General features: G+C 35.2%; 3 protein-coding genes, 1 long non-coding RNA gene and 1 pseudogene across 7 annotated transcripts; 4 read left to right on the forward strand and 1 right to left on the reverse strand.

The window, feature by feature from the left end:
- The first annotated feature begins 6,357 nt into the window (after positions 1–6,357).
- LOC109020698 lies at positions 6,358–10,329 on the forward strand (annotated as a pseudogene).
- Positions 10,330–11,093: 764 nt separating this feature from the next.
- LOC109020695 lies at positions 11,094–11,743 on the forward strand. Its single transcript, XM_035690795.1, has 3 exons — positions 11,094–11,177; positions 11,277–11,698; positions 11,740–11,743. Exons 1-3 carry the CDS (start codon positions 11,127–11,129, stop codon positions 11,741–11,743), a joined length of 477 nt encoding a protein of 158 aa, XP_035546688.1. The 5' UTR covers positions 11,094–11,126.
- A 1,663-nt stretch (positions 11,744–13,406) lies between these two features.
- Positions 13,407–15,061, forward strand: LOC109020697. Of its 2 annotated transcripts, XR_002000969.2 has the most exons (3): positions 13,407–13,696; positions 14,156–14,269; positions 14,361–15,061. It is a non-coding gene; the product is annotated as an uncharacterized LOC109020697 (long non-coding RNA). The 2 variants fall into 2 exon arrangements; XR_004801766.1 differs by lacking the exon at positions 13,407–13,696 and having other exon boundaries at positions 13,742–14,269.
- Positions 15,062–15,966: 905 nt separating this feature from the next.
- On the reverse strand, positions 15,967–19,366 carry LOC118348688 (carotene epsilon-monooxygenase, chloroplastic-like). The gene is made up of 5 exons (XM_035690796.1): positions 19,241–19,366; positions 17,246–17,290; positions 16,531–16,671; positions 16,310–16,417; positions 15,967–16,110 (listed from the first exon to the last, which is right to left on the reverse strand). Exons 1-5 carry the CDS (start codon positions 19,364–19,366, stop codon positions 15,982–15,984), a joined length of 549 nt encoding a protein of 182 aa, XP_035546689.1. The 3' UTR covers positions 15,967–15,981.
- A 796-nt stretch (positions 19,367–20,162) lies between these two features.
- On the forward strand, positions 20,163–24,757 carry LOC109007136 (disease resistance protein RPV1-like). 3 transcript variants are annotated; one of them, XM_035691174.1, is made up of 6 exons: positions 20,163–20,992; positions 21,249–22,350; positions 22,615–22,890; positions 22,981–23,006; positions 23,175–23,961; positions 24,069–24,757. In XM_035691174.1, exons 1-6 carry the CDS (start codon positions 20,493–20,495, stop codon positions 24,669–24,671), a joined length of 3,294 nt encoding a protein of 1,097 aa, XP_035547067.1. In that variant the 5' UTR covers positions 20,163–20,492; the 3' UTR covers positions 24,672–24,757. The 3 variants fall into 3 exon arrangements, with proteins under 3 accessions (XP_035547067.1, XP_035547066.1, XP_035547068.1); XM_035691173.1 differs by having other exon boundaries at positions 22,981–23,961; XM_035691175.1 differs by lacking the exon at positions 22,615–22,890 and having other exon boundaries at positions 22,981–23,961.
- Positions 24,758–25,508: the final 751 nt, after the last annotated feature.

Below are 25,508 nucleotides of genomic sequence, written 5' to 3' on the forward strand. Positions count from 1 at the left end.
TTTGGTTTTGGTTTTGCTCTGAGTTTTACACTATTTGTGTAATCTTGCAAAGGCAAGTATTACCCTTAAGATCTCTTTATCATTATTTTTGCCAATGATATATATGGGCAATTTTATTATATTTTATTTTTGATGGTAAGTCAAGTAGCACCCCTGCAATGCTAGTATATGTATGGTTTAGATATCAAGCTTGTTGCTTTACTCTGCAAGACCTCTTTTTCATTATTTTTACTAATGATACTGTCAATTTGTATATGCAATTCTGGCTATTGAGTCTATGTGGTAAATTCCTTTCATTTTTTTTTTTATTTTTTGAAGAAAATACGGTAAGATGCATGACTTTCAAAAATTATTTTAGAGTAAAAGGTGATGAAGAAATGCATTTCAAAGTGCATATATAAACACGCATGAACATCCGCCTGTCATAATAAACCAAAATAGTAATTAAATATTTCACCTTTTGTCGTACAAGCTGTGAGTAAGATAGTAAGTTGAAGAAGTAACCATGTTTGATTGGTTCACACAGAGATCGCAAAAAAAAATATATATATATAGTAGGTGAAAGTGAAAAAGTCGGTGTTTGAATTCCTGTCCCACATGATAATAAGCTCGAAAGAAGTTGCCATTCTCATATTTCTTTTTACCAATTTTTTTTTTTTTTTTTTGAAGAAGCAAGGTATATATAAATAATAAGTAGAAGAATTTAATTAAAATAAAAAAATAATATTTAAAAATAAAAAAATATTATACATAATATATAGTGTGTGAGAATAATATACATTTAAAAGAATTTGAATTTAAATTTATTTTTTTTTTAAATTTAAAAAAATTTAAAAATATAAATAATGAGAACAATGACTTGATAATAAGGAAGTTGCCAACAACTTTCTTCTTTTACTTATTTATTTTTAGGAATTGTTGCGTGACAATCATCATTATTTGTATTTTCTTGTTTTTTGTAATCATGTCGACGACTTCAGGCACTCATTGTTGACCGCAAAAGGCATACTTTCAGCTTGTAGTCGCTACTGATCAACCTTAATTTCATACACTGTAATTTCTTCCATGGCTATTGGAGCAGCATGCATCACCTACTTCCACTACCTTGGAGCTGCAGGATCAGAATAATTCCCTCACTCGTGGTAACAACCCTGCACCAGATTTGCTGCAGCACGCACCACATTCAGCACCAACAAGTGAAGATTCCTTTGTAAATAAATTACTAGAAAGTCCTTCAAATGGATGAGGTGTCATGTACTTTTCTGTATTTACAAAATTAGTCAGTAAATTGTACAAATATTTCTATTCCTAGTCTGTTAGATTACTTGCTATATATAGATAGCAGTACCTTGTAAAGAATATACGGAATGAATGAAAGATAGTTGCATTTTTCATCAACTTTTCACTCTTGGCAATCCTTCCTTCTATCCTTCCTCTTCTTCTATTTTTTGCTTTTCTTTTTATTCTTATATGGTACTAGAGCCATAAGAGTGAATTTTTTTTCCCATGGCTGAAGACTCAAACACCTTATTTACAGACTTCACCAACATCATCAACCCTTACAGATTTGACCATGGGGACAACCCCTCTATTTCTCTGGTTAATGACCACCTCACCACAGAAAACTACACCACCTGGTCTAGAGCTATATGCAGAGCTCTTCGAGCCAAATATAAACTTGGTTTTATCAATGACACTTTGTTAAAACCACAAGACCTCACTGACCCTCTACATGAAGCATGGGAGCGTTGTAATGCTCTTGTTGTTTCTTGGCTTCAAAATTCAATCAACTCCTCTCTGAAATCTAGCATTGCACTTGTTGATGATGCTAGACATATTTGGGTTGAGCTCAAGGATAGATTTACTCAACAAAATAGCCATCGTATTTTTCAATTGAAAAAGGCCTTGACAGGTTTGAACCAAGAAAATGATTCTGTGAGTATTTATTTTGGCAAACTTAAGATATTATGGGATGAACTCCACATATATGATCCTTTGCCTGATTGCACTTGTGGAAAGCTCACTGTTCTCCTTGACAGATATCAAAGAGATTGTGTTATACAATTCCTCATGGGTCTTAATGAGTCTTTTCATGCCACTCGTGACCAAATCATGTTGTTAGACCCTTTGCCTCCCATCAACAAAATTTGCCTTCCACTCGTGACCAAATTGCCTCCCAGCAACAGGAAATGCAGAATCACATGCTTCATGTTTTGCCTTCCCCTGACTCTATGGCACTTGCTGTTAGACAGCCATATATCCCATCCAAAACACCTTTCAAACCACCCAACTCATACAAATGTGATAGACCATTTTGCACACATTGCAAAATACAAGGCCATAACCTTGAAAATTGTTTCAAAGCAGGCAATGCACAACCTCCGCTTTGCACTTATTGTCACTTAACAGGTCATGTGGCTGATAAATGATATAAACTTCATGGGTATCCACTTGGGCATAAATTTCATGCTAAAAATAACTCTCCCAATTTTTCATCTGCTCATCTCACCTCAGTTGAACCAGTAGCATCTGCAGATGAGAAACTGGCATTTACAAAGGACCAATATCAGCAACTATTGTCTTTATTGCAGACAAATGAGGCCTCCATTGCCAACCACTCAGTTAGCACTGTCCAAACAGATTGTTCTTCTCCATCTCTCATGAATGGTACTCATTTTTGCCTCACTTCATCTACTCAAGCACACAACAAAGCACATCAAACACCATGGATAATTGACACTGGTGCTACAGACCACATGGTCTGTAACACATCTTTTCTCTCAGCCATAACTTCCAATGTCTCTTTTGTGGTCAGACTTCCCAATGGTAGCACAGCACCTGTTTCTCACATAGGCACTGTCAAACTCACCAACACCTTGGTATTACAAAATGTGCTATGTGTTCCACCTTTCAATTTTAACTTGATTTTAGCAAAACAATTGACTAACTCTCTCTCTTGTTGCTTCCTATTTTTCTCACAATTTTGCTTTATTCAGGACCTTTTATCATGGACCACGATTGGCATGGGTGAGATAAAGAATGGTCTATATCATTTGGTTACTGCTGCAGTTCCACCAACAGCTCTTCTTCATCATTTTCTTGTTCCTCTATCTTCAAGTTTTTCTGTTTCCACTACTTTCAACAATGTTGATTCCATTTAAGATATTTGGCATTGTAGAATGGGCCACACACCCATTTCAAAATTACATGTAATTTCGGAGTCCTCTATCAAAAATCACTTATCTTCTATTTCTAGTGATAAACCTTGTCTTATATGTCCAATTGCTAAGCATCATAGACTTCCTTTTCCCATTAGCACTCATAAAAGCAAAAAAATATTTGAGCACATACACTGTGACATTTGGGGACCCAACTCAATTACAGTTTATGATGGTTCCAATTACTTTCTAACCATTGTAGATTATTTTTCTAGAAGTACTTGGATCTATTTACTCAAAACCAAGTCACATACTAGGCCTTGTATAGAAGCTTTCTACAACTTAGTAGAAACTCAGTTTTCTACCAAAGTTCAAATTTTAAGAAGTGATAATGAACTTGAATTTCAAATGACAGATTTCTTCAATAAAAAAGGAATTATACACCATAAAACCTGTGTGGAGACTCCACAGCAAAATGGCATTCCAGAGAGAAAGTACCAACATCTCTTAAATATTGCTCGAGCCATAAAAATACAGTCCAATCTCCCACAAAAATATTGGAGTGACTGCATTCTTACTGCAACCTACATTATTAATAGGGTTCCTAGTCCATTGCTGTCCAATAAAACACCATTCGAGCTCTTGTTTAATTTCCCTCCCACTTATTCACACATGAGAATTTTTGGTTGTTTATGTTTTGCCTCAACCCTATCTCAAAACAGAAAAAAGTTTGATCCTCGAGGCAGGAAATGCATTTCCTTGGCTATCCTTTTGGAGTTAAAGGATATAAACTACTTGATCTTGACACCAATGCAATTTTTCTTTCTAGAGATGTCACCTTTTATGAGAATATCTTTCCTTTTCATCATCAAAATTTTTTCTCACCCACTTCCTAGCTACCAGTTTTTAATGATCCTTCATTTTCTCCTTCATATTCTTCTAATCATATCCCTTTACCTTCTCTGACTTCTCCTCAAACAACCATCAATTCTATCTTCTCCATTATCACCTCCATCCCCTGCCCCTAACTCCTCCTCTCCACCTGCTCTCAGAAGATCAACAAGAACCAGAAGAGCTCCTCAATATCTTCAAGATTTTCACTGTCAGCAGATTTCTTCTATCTCACCTATTCAATCACTGGTTTCATTACCTCCTTCCTCAGGTATTTCATTCCCTATATCTGCATCTCTTTCTTATGATAAATTATCACCTACTTTTCCATTCTTTTCTGCCACAATCTCTTCACACACTGATCCCACAACTTATAAACAAGCTGTTAAAGACTCTGACTGGTGTAAGGCAATGGAGACTGAGATTGAGGCTCTAGAAGTAAACAAAACCTGGGTCCTCACTGATTTACCCCTGGAAAAATTCCCATTGACTGTAAATATGTCTACAAAACTAAATACCACTCAAATGGTACTGTTGAGAGAAAAAAGGCTAGGTTAGTTGCTAGAGGTTTCACTCAACAAGAAGGTATAGACTACCATGAGACTTTTTCACCCGTTGTGAAAATGGTTACTGTCAGAACCCTTCTTGCATTAGCAGCAATCAAAGGATGGCACCTTCAACAGTTTGATGTAAACAATGCTTTCCTCCATGGTGACCTCCAAGAAAGAAATCTATATGAAAAGACCCCTTGGCTATCACAAAGGCTCTCCAAATCAAGTATGCAAACTGCTCAAAAGCCTTTATGGCCTCAAACAAGCTTCACGCCAATGGTATGACAAGTTTTCTCACTCCCTCATTCAGTTGGCTTCATTCAATCTAAGGCAGATTATAGCCTTTTTACTTATAGAAATGGTGACATTTTCACAGCCCTTCTAGTCTATGTGGATGACATAGTCGTGGCTAGTAATTCTCTTCATTCTATTTCTGTTCTAAAAGCTTTTCTCAATCACCATTTTAAAATCAAAGACCTTGGGCCCTTAAGATATTTTCTTGGCATTGAGGTTGCAAGATCACCATCTGGTATCCACCTTTGTCAAAGAAAATATACCTTAGACATTCTTGCAGATTCTGGTCATTTAGCCTCCAAACCTTTAAAAATCCCAATGGATCAAAATCACAAACTTAGCAAGTCCTCTGGTCTTCCTATACCTGATCCCACTGTTTATAGGCGCCTCATAGGCAGATTGCTATACCTAACATTAACTAGACCAGATATCTGCTATCCCACTCATGTTCTTAGTCAATTTTTAGATCATCCCACTTCCACTCACCTTGCAGCAGCCTACAAAATTCTCAGATATATTAAAAATGCTCCTGGCCAAGGCATTTTTTTATCTTCAACATCTTCAATCCACCTTAAAGGATATTGTGACTCAGACTGGGCATCTTGCCCTGACACAAGAAAATCTATCACTAGTTATTGCATCTTCTTAGGCCACTCCCTCATTTCTTGGAAATCAAAAAAACAAACTGTTGTATCTAGATCTTCTGCTAAGGCAGAATATCGTGCTATGGCCTCCATCTCCACAGAATTTACTTGGCTTAGACAACTTTTTTCTGACCTCTCTATACTTCATCCACAAGCGGCTGACTTATATTGTGACAATCAAGCTGCAATTCATATAGTAGCCAATCCTATTTTCCATGAGAGAACCAAACATATCGAAGTAGACTGTCACCTTATCAGAGACAAAATTCTTGAAGGCAGCATCAAGACTGCTCATGTTTCAACAAATTCTCAACTTGCTGACATATTCACAAAATCCTTACCCTCTTATCTTCTGTACTTACACCTGTCCAAGATGGGAATAGTAAATTTATATTCTCCATCTTGCGGGGGGGTATTGGAGCAGCATGCATCACCTACTTCCACTACCTTGGAGCTGCAGGATCAGAATAATTCCCTCACTCGTGGTAACAACCCTGCACCAGATTTGCTGCAGCACGCACCACATTCAGCACCAGCAAGTGAAGATTCCTTTGTAAATAAATTACTAGAAAGTCCTTCAAATGGATGAGGTGTCATGTACTTTTCTGTATTTACAAAATTAGTCAGTAAATTGTACAAATATTTCTATTCCTAGTCTGTTAGATTACTTGCTATATATATAGATAGCAGTACCTTGTAAAGAATATACGGAATGAATGAAAGATAGTTGCATTTTTCATCAACTTTTCACTCTTGGCAATCCTTCCTTCTATCCTTCTTCTTCTTCTTCTATTTTTTGCTTTTCTTTTTATTCTTACAATGGCCTTGCGAGCAGCTTATGATGTGTTCTTGAGTTTTAGAGGTGAAGATGTTCGACAAAACTTTATTTCTCATCTATATGATGCTTTGTGTCAAAAGGGAATCAATACTTACATTGATAAACATCTTGAAAGAGGGAAGGAAATTTCACCAGGACTTCTCAAAGCTATTGGGGAGTCAAGGATTTCGATTATCGTTCTTTCTGAAAACTATGCATCATCCACGTGGTGTTTAGACGAGCTGACGAAGATTCTCGAGTGCAAAGAAAAGAAACAACAAATTGTTATACCAGTATTTTACAAAGTGGATCCATCAATAGTACGGAACCAAAAGGAAAACTATGGAGAGGCATTGGCCAACTACACAGACAAGTTGAATGATGATACGAAGGTGGATAGCTGGAAGTCTGCACTGAAAGAATTGGCCAATTTGTCTGGGTTCCATTTAAAGAAGGATGGGTATTTGAACCACTCTAATGCCTTTCAACTAAGATTTTCGAATATTTATTTTATATCCTCATACATCTAAATCATAGATACATACACGTGCGTGGCTATGTATGTTTGTGTGTGTGTGTGTGTGTGATATATATATATATATATGCATGTATGTATATTAACTCCAAACTCTTATTGTTTGTTAATCTCATTGATCTCTGTTTATTTTTGTGCCTTTTTCTTATGTCGTTATAATATGATAATTAATTATTTCTATTAAAAGGATCGCGTTAGTAATGATCATATATAATAGCTCTTGTATGTTTAATAATTTCGTAATAAGTATAACCGTTAATAATTCTTATTTCTCTTTTGAATTGATAGGAATGAATCTGAATTTATCCTTAGAATCATTCAATTGGTGGACTCAAAAATAATAAATCAAACGTACTTTGAGGTTGCCAATCATCCAATTGGAGTGGTGTCTCGTGTGCAGCATGTATATTCCCGTTTAAGCATCGGAAAGAATGATATTGTACGTATGGTAGGGATCTTCGGAGTTGGTGGAATTGGAAAGACAACTATTACAAAAGCAGTATATAACAGGATTTCTTCTAAATTTGAAAGTAGTTGTTTCTTGAAAAACATCAGAGAAACTTCAAAGAGCGAGTATGGTCTAGTCCAACTGCAAGAGACTCTTCTTTCTAATATCCTAGGAGCATCTTGGGTTCATGATATTGGCTACATTGACAGAGGAATCAATGTGATAAAGAATAGACTTCGTTCTAAAAGAGTTCTTCTAATTCTTGATGATGTGGATGAGTGGGGACAGTTGAAAGCTTTGGCTGGAAATCGTGATTGGTTTGGTTTAGGAAGTAGAATCATTATAACAACAAGGGATCGAAATTTACTGAGTACTAATGAAGTTGATGCAACATATGAAGTGGAGGAATTGAACAATGATGAAGCTCTAAAGCTATTTAGTTTGTGTGCCTCTGAAAGAGAGAAACCGCTTGATCATAAGTACTTGGAACTTTCCAAACGTATAATACGTTATGCAGGGGGCCTTCCTCTTGCTTTGGAAGTGCTTGGTTTGGATCTACGTGGTAGAAGTATACATGAATGGGAAAGTGCTTTGAAAGAATACAAAAGAATTCCTCACAAGAAGATTCACAAAATACTTAGAATGAGCTATGATGATTTGCGTGAAAGTGAGAAGAATATTTTTCTTGACATTGCATGTTTCTTTAAGTGAGAGAACGTAGATTATGTTGTGAAAATATTGGATAGTTGTGGTTTAAATCCAAATATTGGAATCAAAAAACTGATGGATAAGTGTCTCATTACCATTGATGCTTGTAATAAATTTGAGATGCATGACTTGCTACAAGATATGGGTAGAGAAATTGTTCAAGAAGAATCACCAGCAGAGCCCGGTGGACGCAGTAGATTGTGGTATCATGAAGATATTCGCCATGTACTTGAAGAAAATACGGTAAGAATAACTTCCAAAAGAGAAAATATACTTACAACCGTGAATTGTGTAACCACCGCGTAATCACTTTGAAAAAAATGAATAAAACATGAGATCCACATGAAAAAAATTAATTTTTTAATAGTGAACCCCACTTTTTTTCAAAGCGATTACGTGGTGATTACGCACTTCATAATTGTATGTAGAATTACTCAAATAATTATAAGAAAAATATACATTTTTCTAATTGGTTTCACTGCAACATAAATGAATTTTGTGGACAAAGTTTTTGGTTGCAAAAAATCCGTATTTTCTTGTAAATTACCAAATATGCTTAAACTAAAATCATTTTTGGTAATTTAAGCATATTTGGTAATTTACAAGAAAATACGGATTTTTTGCAACCAAAAACTTTGTCCACAAAATTCATTTATGTTGCAGTGAAACCAATTAGAAAAATGTATATTTTTCTTATAATTATTTTCGAGTAAATGGTGATCATGAAGAAATGCATTTTTTGTAAGTGCATATATTACAATTCTAGCAGTTACTGAACTATTATATAGAGGATTTAATGCTTTACTGTATTGTCTCACCATGCAGGGAACAAACCAAGTTGAAGGCATACTGATAGATTTACCTAAAGAAGACTTGATACGCTTGAGTTCGGAGGCATTCATGAAGATGAAAAACCTGAGATATTTCATAAATCGTAATGCACGCTTCTCTGAGGCTCCTAGTTATCTTTCTAACGAGTTAAGGGTGCTCAATTGGGTGGAATATCCTTCACAATCGTTGCCATATAGTTTCCATGGAAATAAGCTAGTTGATCTTCGAATAAGTGATAGCCTCTTCAAGGAATTGGGAGTGGGATTGCAGGTACAACCATTAATTAAAATATTTCTTTCCTTAATTTTAATTATGTTGTAATCATATTTGAAGTGAACTTTATCTCCAATTTTGCTTTACAGAATTTCCAGAACTTGGCCAGAATGGACTTCTCTCGTTCTGAATTTCTGACAAAAATCCCTAATCTTTCTCGGATTCCAAATTTAGAGTGGTTGGATTTTGCTGATTGTACAAACTTAGTTGAGGTGCATGCTTCTGTTGGATCCCTTAATAAGCTTGAGCATCTCTCATTTGCCCGTTGCACTAAGCTTACCAGTTTGCCAACAAGCCTCAAGTTTAGGTGTCTTAAATTCCTCGCCATTGAAGGTTGCTTAAGACTTCAAAATTTCCCTGAAATCGAGTTTGAAAGGGAATGTTTAAGGAAGCTTAGTTTAGCATACACAGATATAAAAGAATTGCCTTTATCCATTAGGCACTTCTCTGGGCTTGAAGTATTAGATCTAAGTGGCTGCAAAAATCTTGTGCATCTCCCGACTGGCATTCTTCGATTTCAACATCTGAACGCTCTTCATCTCACTGGCTGTTCAAAACTTGTTTTTGTTCCAAATATGTTGAAGGATGATTACTGCTCAATAGACCTTCCGGAGCTGGAATGTTTGGATCTTGAAAATTGTCACCTGCCAGACCCAGATATCCTGATGAGCTTCAATGGCTACTTTACTCTGCAGCGTTTAAATCTATCAGGGAGTGATGTTATTAGGCTTCCTAAAAGCTTGAACAAGTTTGATGAGTTGAGGACCCTTGAGTTAAAGAATTGCAAGAAACTTCAAGAAATTCCTGCACTGCCACCAAAAATAGAAGTCGTAGATACAACTGGATGCATGTCATTGGAAAGATTTCCAGATGTATTAAAAATACTGCACTTCTTTAAAAGTCAACCACGAGACCAACGATGGACTAATCTGGCACAAAATTCCAATGAGGTATCTATCTTGCTCATTCGTCTCTTTCTTATTTGATATATTGGTTGTTTTGTTGAAATTTATTGATATATTTTTGTTTTGAGATGAGATGGGTTGAAAATATTTGTTTTTGTATCCAAACGGGACCCAAATGAAGAAAAAAAAGACTAATTTTACTCTTTTTTATGAGCATCTTCTGTTTCATTTATGAACAGTTTTTAATGATATGCAGATTTTGAAGAGACATTAATTTTTAATATTTTGAATGTGATTAATATCTTCTGGAAACTCAAATATTATAAAAAATTACTCAATTTGGAAAATATTAGCACTCTAGATGTGAGTTTGCTAATAAATGTTGTATATGTTGTTGCATCCTAAAGCATTTCGACATATGAGAAGACTAGAGTCTTTATAAATCGTAATGCACGTCTTTATAAATCGTAATACGTTTTTCTTGCGGACCCAATTATCTCTCCGAGAAATTAAAATCTTATTTGTTTTCAGGAAACATCCCATCTCATTTCATCATTACAACTTTTTCAAATCTTCACATAAAATAAAATAAACAATTCAACTTTTTCAAATCCCAAAACAAAAATAAAATAAACAATTCAATTTTTTCAAATCCTAAAACAAAAATAATATTAAAAAATATATTCTAATAATATTTTATTCAATTTTTTAATTTTAATCTCAACTCATCTCATCTCATCACTGAAAACAAAAGAGCCCTAAGAGTACTTGATTGGCCTCAATATCTTGGAGAGTCTTTGCCACGTAATTTTCAAGGAAAGAAACTCATTATTTTGAGAATGCGTGATAGCCTGGTAAAGGAGTTGGGGGATGGATTGAAACCCAAAATACGTACACAATTATAATCATCATCAATAATTTTTTTATTCTTTGAATTATGTAGTAAAGTCCATTAAACTTTTCCTCTTTTTCTTTTACAGAATTTGACGACCATGACTTTCTATGATTGTGAATTCTTAGAAAAGATTCCGGATCTTTCAAGCATCTCAAATTTGAAGAAATTGCGACAAAATGCATGTGAATATATGGAATGATAAAGTGCAAAATCCATTATTGTGGAAGGTATGTATGTAAGTGTGATCTCATTTTTAATAGTATGCATGTATTGCTTAAATTAAATTAAATTAAATTAAATTGATGATGATATTTAACGTTTAACAGGGAGTCTATGAATATGATGCTACTTTGTTTCCAGAAAATCAGATTCCAGAGTGGTTGAGTTATGTTCATGAGTTTTTAAAAGATAATGATGATGGCAGGCGGAGGAAAAAAGAAGAGTGGGTAATAGATATTGAGGGGCCACACTATTTGGAGGAGATAAGCGGAGTTGTATTATATCTCGTAATGTTTTTGAAAGATACTTCAAGCTGGACTGGTGGTAAGTGTGATGCTAAGATAACCACTAACGGCTCAAATCATGTATGTTGTATTAAAGGAGTACAATTGCTTAATATGGATTGGTTCAACTCAACGGAAAAGACGCCTGGATATATTGTATGGGTGGGGTACTCTAATTTACAATCTTTTGAACTAAAGGTTTTGGACAATTTGCGAGTTCAATTTGATAGTTTCCATGGGGGAAGGTGCCGTATTATAAAAGTTGCAGAGCCAAAGTGGTATACAGGTGAGAGCAAACAAAAAAAGAAAAATGGATGAAGAAAGTAAGTCGCCCCTGCTCTTCTGATTTTCAAGTAATATTCGATATCCTTCTCTTTGAGTATTATATTTTTTTCCCTTTCTTTTTCATTTTGTACATTTAATTTTGAATCTTGGATGATGATTTAGTTATAGCCATTTCATAGTCGATTCCATGGTGCTTGTTTAAAGCATCACATTGTATTCTTTTTGAAGAATACCAAAATAGCTACATTTTGGTATTCTTTTTTGCACTTAAATTGGTATTCTTCAATTTTTGTTTTCTATTCCTCTGTTGTCTCAGAAACCAAACTGTGTATGGAGAGAGAGACGCATGCGCATGAGGAGATTGAATCAGAGCAATGAATGAAGTTTGGAGTGTACTTTTGCCTTCCGACTGGTAATATTCTTTTGGGCTTTTCCATGTTTGCAGCATTGGGGCCTTACCACCCACTATTGATGCTACAATGAATGAGAACAAGTTTGTGCAGGGCAACCCAATATCAATCAGAGCAATGAATGTGTGGAATGAATGCAGCATTTGAGCCTTACGACCCACTATTGATATTGCTGCAATGACATTGAGCTCCGTCCAGCATTTCACTGAGAACAAGTTTATTTTTCGGAGAAAGCAAACCAGGCATCAAGAATACGAACTGAGTACTCATTATACAGAGCCAAAATTCGGTATTTTATCTGACCGCTAATTATTAAAAATAATTTAACATTTTATTATATTTTATTTTTTATGGTAAGTCAAGTAGCACCCATATATACAATGCAAGTATATGTATGGTTTTGGTCTGAGTTTTGCAGCATTTGTGTAATCTGGCAAAGGCATTTAAATGTTAGATATCAAGCTTGTTGCTTTACTCTGCAAGACCTCTTTTTCATTATTTTTTCTAGTGATACGGTCACTTTGTATATGCAATTCTGGCTATTGAGTCTATGTGGTAAATTCCTTTCAAATTTTTTGTCTTTTTTAACCGAGTGTGACAACTATAACTTCAAAATTGGTATTCTTCTGACTGAAAAATGTGATGTCTTACTTGCTTTAGAGTCGGGAAGGAATTCTTGACTTTAGGTTTCTCAAGTTTGCTGTTGATAAGATTATGAGTATTCTTTTATATTTTTGGAGAAATCAAACCAGGTATCGAATATAGGAATTGAGTACTCATAATAATTTTGTTCTTTTTTAATTAAATAAACATGCACCGTATGGGAATTTTAGAGTTTGGATACTTCTTTATCAATTTCCAGACGAGGGAATAGCACAGAATGATTTTCATGATCATCTTTTCCAACAAGCATCTGTGCTAAAACAGAGTAAAGCCAATTGCTGTGGGACCAATTAATTGATCATTTTAATTTAAAGTTCTATCTTTGTGGTATATTCTCATCTATGAAAACAAACGAGGCGTCTCTTATGCCTACTGTTGGAGAAACGGGACAGTTGGTAGGAGTATAGACCATGTGGCTTGGCCTATACTCCAACCAACCATCCCAAGCATAGACTAAAGCATTTTGAAAATTAATCCAAAGCCATATCAAACAGAACAATCAGCAAAACAAGCCATTTCACACCATGTTGATAACAATTTATATTTTAGTATAATGACTTTATCATAGAGCTATATATACTCTAGCAATGAAATCTGATCTTGAAGAATTAATTTGACCTTTTTGGTTCTGGGACACTGTCTGCAAAAACAATTTAAACTTCCTCGTTTTTAGAAGATTTAAAACTAGTTGATACAGAGTAGTTAAGGATCCGCTATGGGAATCTAATAGGCATTTTGGGGTTTTCTTAAGGGTATGAAGGCTGCAGCCAAATAATGTTGACTTGAAATGATCTTCATTTCGACTCGCACTGCTTTTAAAAATGGATGAATTAATGATATCCCAACTCGCCCATGTTGGTCACTGATGATGACCTTGGATTGCAGGTAGGATTTCCCATTAAAATGTGTCCGTTCTCTCTTTTTTGTTTTTGTTTTAGTTTCTTTCTAGATACCAAAAGAGGAGAAAGAAACCGGCGGTGGCATTTTCCAAAATTAGCTTGCATATCTGTCCTTTTTTTGACATTGCCCTATTCTATGCCCCATGAACTTGGTGATGCTCGATATAACATATTCCTTCACATATTGACTTCTGTGACCTTTGCTTAAAGCAATATTGACTTGTTATTGGAGTATTGCTCATGTTGGATGAGAAAAAACACAACCACATTGATGCAAAGAATATTATTGCTCAAATGGTGGTTTACTTTCGAGTAAGGTTGTCATTTCTTCAATATCCGGTATCTCTCTCTAGAGTATGTGTACTTGGAAACTGAGATATAGATTTTTGGATTTACCTCATACGGACTTCTTTTATAGATTTTTTTAATAATCTGTCTTGTCTAGGATGCTTTGGTGAGACTTAATGATGTCATTATACAAGAGAAATCAGATGGGAAATCCAAAAAAATATATCTCAGTTATTAAAGATTTTAATGATGTCATTAAAGAAGTGCCAAGGTGAGACTTAATGATGTCATTATACAAGAGAAATCAGTTTCTGGTCCATTCCTTTAGCTCAAGTTCTTACCTGGGTTCAATTTTCATTCAGATGGGAAAAGATATTGAAGTTTCATGTAGCAGTGAGAGAACATACAAGCACTTGTGCAGCAGTGGGAGGAAACAACTCTGGGGGGCCATCATATTTGCCAAAACCTGTCAACTCCATTCAATGCATCCAAATCAGAGTGAAGAAACTCTTCCAGTAATCACTGAAGCAGTCAACAGAAAACTGGATAAGATGATCATAGAAGGAGATTTTCTAGTGCTAACCACAGCATTTCAAAAACGCCCACATAAACTTCGTTTCTCATAGACCATATATGTTGATACCAATCACTGTCATTTGCTAATTGCTGGAATTTCCATCGACAAAAACTCATGATATCTCAGTTGGAGTTGTTTTAGCTATAAATTATTCTGAGGGGTTCTAGCTGATTATTCATATCAAGAGCATTTGCATAATTTCAAGATGATCCCAGGCATGTGGAGAACGTACGTTAGACCAGATTTAGAACAAGTTAGTGCAGGGTAACCTAACTATTTCAGGCAGTTTCAGTAGCTTTAGTACTTGTGCAAAGTTTGAATGTGACCCCTGCAGTGCTAGTATATGTATGGTTTTGGTCCGAGGTTTGCAGCATTTGTGTAATCTGGCAAAGGCATTTAAATGTTAGATATCAAGCTTGTTGCTTTACTCTGCAAGATCTCTTTTACATTATTTTTGCTAATGATACTGTCAATTTGTATATGCAATTCTGGCTATTGAGTCTATGTGGTAAATTCCTTCGATAATAATTTTTTTTTTTGTTGTCTTTTTTAACCGAATGTGACAACTATAACTTCCAATGATTGTCATTCCTTAACAAATTTGAAGGAATTGATTGTCGAATGGTGTACAAGTTTAGTTATATTATATCTCGTAATATTTTTTAAAGATGCTTCAAGCTCGAGGAGAGATATTGGTTGTGATGCTAAGATAACCATAACCAGTAACAGCTCAAATCATGTATGCTGTATTAAAGGAGTACAATTGGTTAATATGGATTTTGACAGAGCAACGGAAAATACGCCTGGATATATTGTATGGGTGGGGTACTCCACTTTACAATCTTTTGAACTAAAGGTTTTGGACAATTTGCAAGTTCAATTTGAGAAGGTGCCATTTTATAAAAGTTGCAGAGCCAAAGTGAGAGCAAACAAAAAAAGAAAAGTTGGAGGTACTCCAAGCACTGCAGAAAGTGTTCAGGAGAATGTTAGGATGCTTTCTGAGGTACTCCAAGCACCAGAACCAGCAAAGTTGGAGGTTAGTCATATATTTTTTTCTGATGGGTGGATACATAAGATTATAAGGTTTCTTTTCTAGTTTTGGAGTATAGGAATTGAGTAGTCATGATACACAGCATTTTAACAGGTTCAAATACCATACCAAGCTACGGTAACTAAAATAACTCATAAATTCATGATCTTTTGAAGGTCAAACTAATTTAACATTAACTACACAATCTTTTTTTAACTAATGCGTACTAAATGTTCTTGACTTTAGGTTTCTCAAGTTTGCTATCAGTGTTAAAGGGAGATGTAAAAGTAAAGAATGGATGCATTTGAGCTATCAGTACAATAAAGAGCACACATTTCTGTAAATGGGATTGAAAAGGTAAAAAACAGCATTGAAGTTATAAAACTCTTTTGGCATCTCTGAAGGATATAAAAATCCAATACCTGAAATCTGTATTCGTTTCGTTAGGTATTGGGCCTTCTAAGTCAAATCTTTCTGGCACAAACTCTTCAGCTTTCTCCCAGACCTAGAAAAATAACAACGAGATTGCCAAAATGTGGGTTTTTTTTTTTTTCCCGATAAGTACCAAAATGTAGAAATGTGGAAAGACAAGTAAATCAGACATCTCAGGTCCGTTTCAATTATGCATTAAATTACTGAATTGCACAATAAAAGAAGTTACATTTGACCATAAAAAGGGAAGTTTAAACAACATAAGCCGATACCTGTGAGGAATGATGGATATTATATACAGAAATCATAATGTCTTGACCAGCATTAACCTTGAAAGCTCCAGGAAGCACGTCAGCAACTTGAGCTCTTCTTAATAAGACCTAGAAGATTTGAAAGAGTGAAATAAGCAACAAATTGAGTCAGCAGAATTACCACATACTCTTTCTATTTCATATTATTTTGATATAAGTGGAAGAGAAAGAACGCAACTGACAGGAGGATGTGGATATAGACGGAGTGACTCAATTATCCAGCGGGTCAAGAACTTTAGATCCTTAATATCTTCATAAGCAGGAGGTTTTCCTTGTAGAACTCCGTCAACTTCCTCTTGTGCTTTCACCAATGAGGTCGAGTCCTGCAAAGGATGATGAACAATAAACAGTTTCTCCACATACCACATTCAAGGGAAAAGATAGTCTGAATCACGTCCAAATTTATTACTGCAATCAAAGTAGCATATCAATATTTTACACATGTTCTATAGTTCACCAGATCCACAATACAAATCATAAGAACTTAAGCAAGGGTCCATGAATCGGTAAGGATCGGGCTGTGATAGTAACTTAAGGGCTACAACCTCTTATAAATTACTTCTTAACACATATATTGGACCCATTTGAATAGCAACAGAACCCAATTACCTATGTTGAGCCAACATTTCGAGCCAACAGGCAGTTTAGGGGTCAAAACATTGGTACAAGGCATACACGGACCACAGATGAGAACGGTATTGTTCAATTAGGACAAAAAAATCAAAAGAAATCTTTCAAGTATCGAGAGATGGGTATAAATCGGTGTGATGTTATATATTTATTCTGAATCAGCAACACAGAGCCTGCCTATGCAGTCAGATGCTAAAGTTAGCATCAATTTATCATACAAATGGCAGACTCAAATAATAAAGAGAGAAGTGAAGATGGAAAGGATACCTTACTCAGAAGATAGAGTGTCCACGTCAACACTGAACCATTGTGCTAAACTAAAATAATAATTGGGCCATTGTGCTATTTAACAGTCAGTGTCGGAATAGCATAGAATGATTTTCATGATCATCTTTTTCAACAAGCATCTGTGCTAAAACAGAGTAAAGTCAATCGCTGTGGGACCAACTTGATCATTCTAAACAACTTTGAAAGTTAAAAGTTGTATCTTTGTGGGATATTCTTCTGTCTTTTTACAACAAAGTCATCATCTAATCGAAATCAATGGACCAAATTGAACATTTTTTTTTTTTTTGTCAATGTTCAGAACATGTCTGGCTGGACTACTTTGTTGGAGAGTCTTTGAAGATAGAGGGAGACAACCTCCAAGTTAAACTTTTTTGCACTTCAAAATCGGTGTTCTTCAAAGCTTTCAGAATCCATATCATACAAAAGCATGAAGAGAGAGTGAAAAATCATCCAGGTGTGCTGCGTGAAGATGAATGTTTAGGTGGAATCTTCAATTTTTGTTTTCTATTCCCCTGTTTTATCAGCAACCAAACTGTGGATGGGGAGACAGATGAGCATGAGGAGATTGAATTAGAGCAATGAATGTATTGGATGGTACTTTTGCCTTTTGTTCCATAGGTTGAACTGTACTAGTTTTTAGGTAAAGATTGCTCTGCTATCACTATCAGGGTCTTGTTCCATTTTATAGTTTTTCTGCGTTTTAGCATTCTAGGCACAAATTCATCACCAATGATAAATGATGTTGATGTTGGAAGTTCCATATGCCAAGGTTTTATTTTGTCTTTGGACTCTGTATTTTGTAGAATTTGTGTGATTTGGAAATTCAAAAGGCTGTAAACTTCCACTTTGAACACCATTGAATTTCAAGGTTTATAGGGCATTTTCTTGTGGTGATTTTGACTTGTCTAATTGCAACAAAATGCATGCTTGTAGGGAATCATGTAAAAAATCCTTAATTGGATGATCAGGTATGTCTCTGTCCATGTTTCTGTCTCTTTATTATATCTCTCTTTTATGCATATATATGATTTGGTTTATTGGTTACTTTAGGTGGCATTATATTTTCTGGAAATAGGGTTCCAGACTGGTTTAGCCATTGCAAAGAGACCTCAAAAAATAATTCATTTGAAATTAATGGGATCCTGCGTTCGAATGAGATTAAAGGAATCGCCATTGGAAAGGAAAGAGATTCTTGGATATCAACATTGACCAACATGATATATTTTTTTTCTGATGGGTGGATACATAATATTATGAGGATTCTTTTCTATTTTGGGAGAAATCAAACCAAGTTTCGAGTATAGGAATTGAGTACTCATGATACACAGCATTTTAACAGGTTCAAATGCCATACGAAGCTATAGTAACATTAACTCATAAATTGAGTGCTCATGGTAGGTGAATACCTTATGCAAAGAGAGGAAACTTGGCAGTTACATGGATGAAAAGAGGGAGTCGTTCCTATAAAATAACTAAAGACTACATATAAAAACAAAGAACATCGAGCCTAAGAATTTATGTATATATGTTAGTACCGAATAGAAGGAAGACTTGCACGGATAAAAAAAAGGAGATGGTATCCAATTTTATTGACAAAAAGAGGAGAGGAAACGTGAGAATTGTTTTTTATAAGAAATGAATTAACTTCATTAGAGATAACAATTACAGACATTTATCAAGTCAAAGGGCTTGAGAAAGAAAGTCTAAAATACAATCTCACCACATTTGAATACTCTCAACACTCCATGCATAACGGGCAAGCTTATGAGCTGTCATATTCTCCTCTCTATACACATGGTTAAAAATACAAGAGCTGAAACAACTCTTAAGTTTATAAATTTCAGTGTATAGAGCGCCTTTAAAAGAGTCCACCATATTACTTTATTGTAGAGATTGTATCAACAGCAAGCAATCACTCTCAACAATTATATTAGAAATACCCATAGTGGAACACAGTTGAAGGCCTCGAAATACTGCCAGGAGCTCTATTACTTCTGGATTTTCAACCTCAAACTCAACTTTACTAGCTGCCATTAAGACCTGCCCATGTTCATCTCTCAAAATAACACCAGTCCCAGCTTTCTGAAGATCCATGAACATTGCCCCATCTGTATTAAGCTTCAGACTAGCCTCTGGGGGTGGTTTCCAACCAAAATGTGCTCAGAGCTGCACCTGAACTTTAACTAACACTGCTTTATAACTGTGCTTCAATGAGATCTTGAATCACCATGAGAAATGGGGAGGTCGACCTAGACCCGAGTGTCAACTTTCTGCATTTAGGGAGGTGGTTGATGTGTGTTCTCTTAGGGATATGGGGCATCGAAGGAATAAATTCACTTGGAACAACCGAAGGGAAGGTTCTCACTGTATTAGATGGATAAAATGACAAAGTCCTAAAACCAAGTTCCTATAAAAATAAAGACTAGATAAAAAAAATATTAATCATAAGAATTAACTTAGATATGTTTGTGCAGAATAGAAGAAAGACAGAAATCAGCAACCATATGTTTAAGGAGTTAAAAATGAGACGAAAAACTAAAAAATTGGGCGATTGTGCTATTTAACAGTCAGTGTCGGTCATAAGGTGCAATGTGCGAACAGGATGATGAATATTTTTGTAGACTTTGGTTACTTCTTTATCAATTTCCAGACGTGGGTATGGCAAAGAATGATTTTCATGATCATCTTTTTCAACAAGCATATGTGCTAAAACAGAGTAAAGTCAATCGCTGTGGGACCAACTTGATCATTCTAAACAACTTTGAAAGTTAAAAGTTCTATCTTTGTGAGATACTCTTCTTATCTTTTACATCAAAGTCATCATCTAATAAAAATCAATGGACCGAATTGAACATCTTTTTTTTTTTTCAAAAAGTATCAACTTGCTTTGAGACCAAAGTGATTACTTTAAGGACGGCAATGGGCCAACGAAATGAAAACATACATTGAATTGTGATTAAGCAGCAATTAATAAAATGAAAATAACTAATATCCCTACTCATTTCAATCCACTCAGGCCCCAGCAGAAATAAATGCTCCCATTGTATTCACAAAACCTCTTTTCCATGACCTGCTGTCTCACTAGATTTCCATGACATTTCGTACACAACCTTCTCATGATCTTTTGTTTTACCACTGCGTGTTAACAACATCATGCATTAGAGAATCGGAAGTACTGCTGAGTTGTAATCAGGCTTAATTGCGTGAATACTACGTTACTTCTTCCATGGCCTTGCAAGGAGCTGCTTCTTCTTCTTCTTCCTTTTTTTCTTTCACCGACCGCTGGGCATACGATGTATTCTTGAGTTTTAGAGGTGAAGATACTCGCAATAATTTTACTGCCCATCTATATGATGCTCTAGATCGAAAGGGAATCAACACTTACATAGACTATGAACTTAGAAGAGGAAAGGAAATTTCACAGGCACTTCTCAAAGCTATTGAAGAATCGAGAATTGCGATCATTATACTCTCTCAAAACTATGCATCATCCACATGGTGCTTAGACGAGCTGATGAAGATCCTTGATTGTAATAAAACAAGGCAACAAATCATTCTTCCTGTGTTTTACAACGTAGATCCATCAGAAGTACGACATCAAAGAAAGAGTTTTGGTGAAGCATTTGCAAAACATCAACATAGGTTTAATGATGACATGAAGGTGCGGAGGTGGAAGGAAACACTCGAAGAGGTGGCCAACTTGTCCGGGTTTCATTTAGGGAACAGGTACTACTTAATTCTAATGTAATGATCATCGTGTGACTTCAGAATTAAACTCTTCTTTTTCTTTTTTTTTTTGCAGTAGATGACGAAATACCTTATATATATATATATATATATATATATATATATATATATATATATATATATATATATATATATTAGCAATTTCACTATATTTATTTGTATGTTATGTTACTGTCTCTTTTCATTTGAAGAGTCCATCTCATTAATTGTTTCTTATGATCTTCTCTATTGGTAGGAACGAATCTGAATTCATCAACGAAATTGTTGAAGAGGTTTTGAGAATAGTAAATCGTATATACTTAAGCGTTGCCAAGTATCCAGTTGGAATAGAATCTCATATAAAAGATATTAATTTGCTTCTAAGTATTGGGATGAATGACATACGCATGATAGGGATCCTTGGAGTTGGTGGAATTGGAAAGACAACCATCGCCAAAGCAATCTACAACTCAATTGCTTATCAGTTTGAAGCTAGCTGTTTTCTTGCAAATATTCGAGAAACTTCAAATCGAGAGGGTGGTCTAATGCACCTGCAGGAGACACTTCTTTATGAGATCTTAGGAGACTCTAAGAATTTCAAAGTTGGTAGTGTTGATAGGGGAATCAATGTGATAAAGCATAGGCTTTGCTCTAAAAAGATTCTACTGATTCTTGACGATGTGGATAAGTTGGTCCAATTAGAAACTCTAGCCGGAGATCATGATTGGTTTGGTTTAGGAAGTAGAATCATCATAACAACAAGAGATCAAAATTTATTGACTAGTCATGAAGTTGATTCAACATACATGATGAATGAGTTGGATCACGACAAAGCTCTTCAGCTCTTTAGTTTACATGCCTTCAAGAGAGAAAAGCCTATTGATGATTTTGCAGAACTAACAGAAGATGCAGTAAGATATGCAGGGGGTCTTCCACTAGCTTTAACGGTTCTAGGTTCAGATCTAAAAGGTAGAAGCATACATCAATGGAAAAGTGCATTGGATAAGCTCAAGAGAATTCCTAACAAAGATATTCAAATGATACTTAGAACAAGTTATGATGGATTGGATGATAATGAGAAGGATATTTTCCTTGATATTGCTTGTTTCTTCAAAACAAAAGATGTAGATTATGTCATCAAAGTATTAGATAGTTGTCGTTTCTTTCCAGATGATGGCATTCAAAGGCTTATGGATAAGTGTCTCATGAGTGTTGATGAAAGTGGAAAATTGTGGATGCATGACTTGCTACAAGATATGGGTAGAGAAATTGTTCGACAAGAATCACCTAAAGAACCTGGAAAACGTAGTAGATTATGGTTTCATGAAGATGTTCGTTCTGTACTAGAAGAAAATACGGTAAGAGAGTAAATGAAGAAAACACGACTAATTTTACTTTTTTTATGAGCATCTTCCATTTTCATTTATGAACAGTTTTCAATGATATGCAGATTTTGAAGAGACATTATTTTTTTATATTTTGAATGTGATTAATTGTTTTTGGAAACTCAAATATTAGAAAAAATTACTCAATTTGAAAAATATTAGCAGAAAAGCAAGATATAAAGACAGTCTAGATGTGAGTTAATTTGCTAATACATGTTGTATATGTTGTTGCACTAGGTAACAAACAAAATTGAAGGGATATTGATAGATTTGCCAGAACGAGACTTGATATGCTTAGGTTCCAAAGCATTCATGAAGATGAAAAGACTCAGAATATTTATAAATCGCAATGCATGTTTATCTGGAGGGCCTAATTACCTTTCTAATGAGTTAAGCTTGCTTGATTTGGGTGAATGCCCTTTGCAATCTTTGCCATCCAATTTTCATGGAAAAAAACTCATCGACTTTCAAATCCGTAGTAGCCTCATAAAAGAATTAGGGGAGGGAATCAAGGTAAAACTTATGTTCTCAATATTTTTCTTTTCAATTTAGTTTTGAACTTCTTTGAATCTAATTTCTCTTTTTTTTTTTACTGATCTGCAGAATTTTCAGAACCTGAAGTTTATGAGTTTCTATGATTGTAAATTCCTAACAAAAATTCCTGATATCTCAAGGATCCCAAATTTAGAGGAACTGTATCTTCGTAATTGTGAAAGTTTAATTGAAGTTCATGATTCTGTTGGTTCCCATGATCATCTGACCTCTTTATCATTCTTCGGATGCTCAAGCCTTAAAAGTTTTCCAAGAAGCCTCAGGATGAGATCTCTAGAATCTCTTGTCCTTGAAGATTGTTCAAGCCTTCAAAGTTTTCCTGATATTGAGTGTCAGATGGAATGCTTAAGATTCATTAAATTCGACCAAGCTCCTATAAAAGAATTGCCTTCATCCATTGGGTATCTCACTGGCCTGCAGGATGTATACATAAAAGGCTGCAAAAACCTTATTCATCTCCCAACTAACATTCTTGAGCTGCAGCATTTACGCAATCTTTGTGTCGAAAATTTTTCAGAACTTGTTAAGCTTCCAAAGAAGGAGAAGGAGAAGGAGAAAAGATGCTCCACGCCCTGTGTCATGTCAACAGAAGAATGTGAAATTTCATCAAATGAAGAACTGCTCTCAAGGCTGCCACCTCCATTGCCAGCACTAGAATATTTGAATCTCTGTGATTGTGTCCTATCAAAGTCTGACTTCTTTACAGCATTTAATTTCTCATCCACTTTGGAAACTTTAGAACTGTCAAGGAGTGATATCGTTATTCTTCCAGCAAGCATCAAAAGATTTGTTGGATTGAGGTGCCTTATGTTGTTGGATTGCAAGCAACTTGAACAAATTCTAGAACTTCCACCAAATATAGAAGAGGTGTTTGCCAGTGGATGCATTTCATTGGAAACCTTTCCGGAAGTATCAAAAAAATTTGAGTTCAATACAAGCACCTTACCATCACTACATTGGATTGACTTGTCTGCATGCAATAAAATGCTTGTGAATATCAGGAATCATGTCACGAATCCTTCATTGGTTGAGGTCTCTCTCTCTCTCTCTCTCTCTCTCTCTCTCTAATACGTATTTGTGTATGCCATTAATATTTATGGGTTGTATTACTGAAAGTTATAATAATATTCATTCAACAGGGACAACTTGAGGAGGCACTTTTAGGTGGAATTATTTTTCCGGGGAATAGGATTCCAGACTGGTTTAGCCATCGCAAAGAGGTTTCAAACAGTGAATCTTGTGAAATACAAATTAATGGACCCTTGTATCTGGATCAGATCAAAGGAATTGCTTTGTGTGCTGTTATTGGACCCATTATTGGGATCACCCAGCCAGATACACCCCCTGCTGATATTAGTGCTAAAATCATTGGCAATGGAGTCGAAAGGTTCCTTAGAGAAAGAACAATTCCTTCAATGGATCATGTTTGGCTAGAGTACTCCATGCTGGAATCTTTTAACCAAAAGGAGAACAGTTTGCGAGTTGAGTTTTATTGTGAATCAAAGATGGTGTTCTTTAAAAGTTGCGGGTTGCATCTGATAAACAAGCTCGAAGAAAATGTGCAAGTTCATCCAAGTGTGCTCCCTAATAGTGTTGATGTCGAGATTGAAGATTCAGTGGCCTCAATGGCTGGTATTCAAGTTACTAAGAGACTCCGTGATGGTGATGATTACAGCTTGGAATCCAATTGGTACCCACAACAGAAGAGTGTAAAATCCACTCATGATGCCGCTGATCTATAGAATGAAACTGATTTTGTCATAGAATTGTTGGTTGTTTTAAGAATGTCATTAACGAGGATGAATAACTTTAGCCCCCTCATTATCTATGTTGATCAGATTGCCTAATAATTTTCTTTCATATAGAGAAATGCTGGGCACCAGCCGGAAGCCGCAACACACCCTTAACAAAATTTTTATTTTTTTTTTCAACCCAGCACGTTAGGTTTGCTGGGGCTTCTACTAACAGTAGAGTGTTATCAAGATTTTTTCTTTCGTATAACCCAACAATGTTGACAAAGCTGCGCACCAACCTACATCCTCTGTCAGCAACTGATATCAACTAATGGCAGAAGTTTGGTGGATGACTCTTTCTATAACATATTCCTCCGCTATCAATAAAGAAATAAAGAGTAATAGTTTATACAAATTTCGAACAGTCTCTTTCTAAAAAAAAGTGAATCCTATCATGAAGTGTTAAAAAAATCTTTTTTTTTTTAATAGACTACTTTTTTAATAAAAGATTTAAACAAGACTTATCTATTTGAAATTTTATATTTATAAATTAGTGTGCAAAGCACACCTTTTATTTAATTGACACGATAAGACTTGATTTGTCAAGAAAACTTAAAATTAAAATATCTAATTAATTTGGCAGTTTGGATTTGGCAATTTGGAAGAGCCAGGAAGTACTGACAAAGTACTAAAACCAAGCATCTAATTAAATTACTTTTTATGTGTAATTTATTCCAAGACATCTGCTTTTATGCTTTTCAAAAGCATCTGCTTTGTAAAAGGTTCTGTTGATGTATTCCAAGACATCTTCTATTAGGCTTTTCAAAAGCATCTGCTTTATAAAAG

Source organism: Juglans regia, chromosome 6, assembly GCF_001411555.2.
Source record: "Juglans regia cultivar Chandler chromosome 6, Walnut 2.0, whole genome shotgun sequence".
NCBI lineage: Eukaryota > Viridiplantae > Streptophyta > Magnoliopsida > Fagales > Juglandaceae > Juglans > Juglans regia.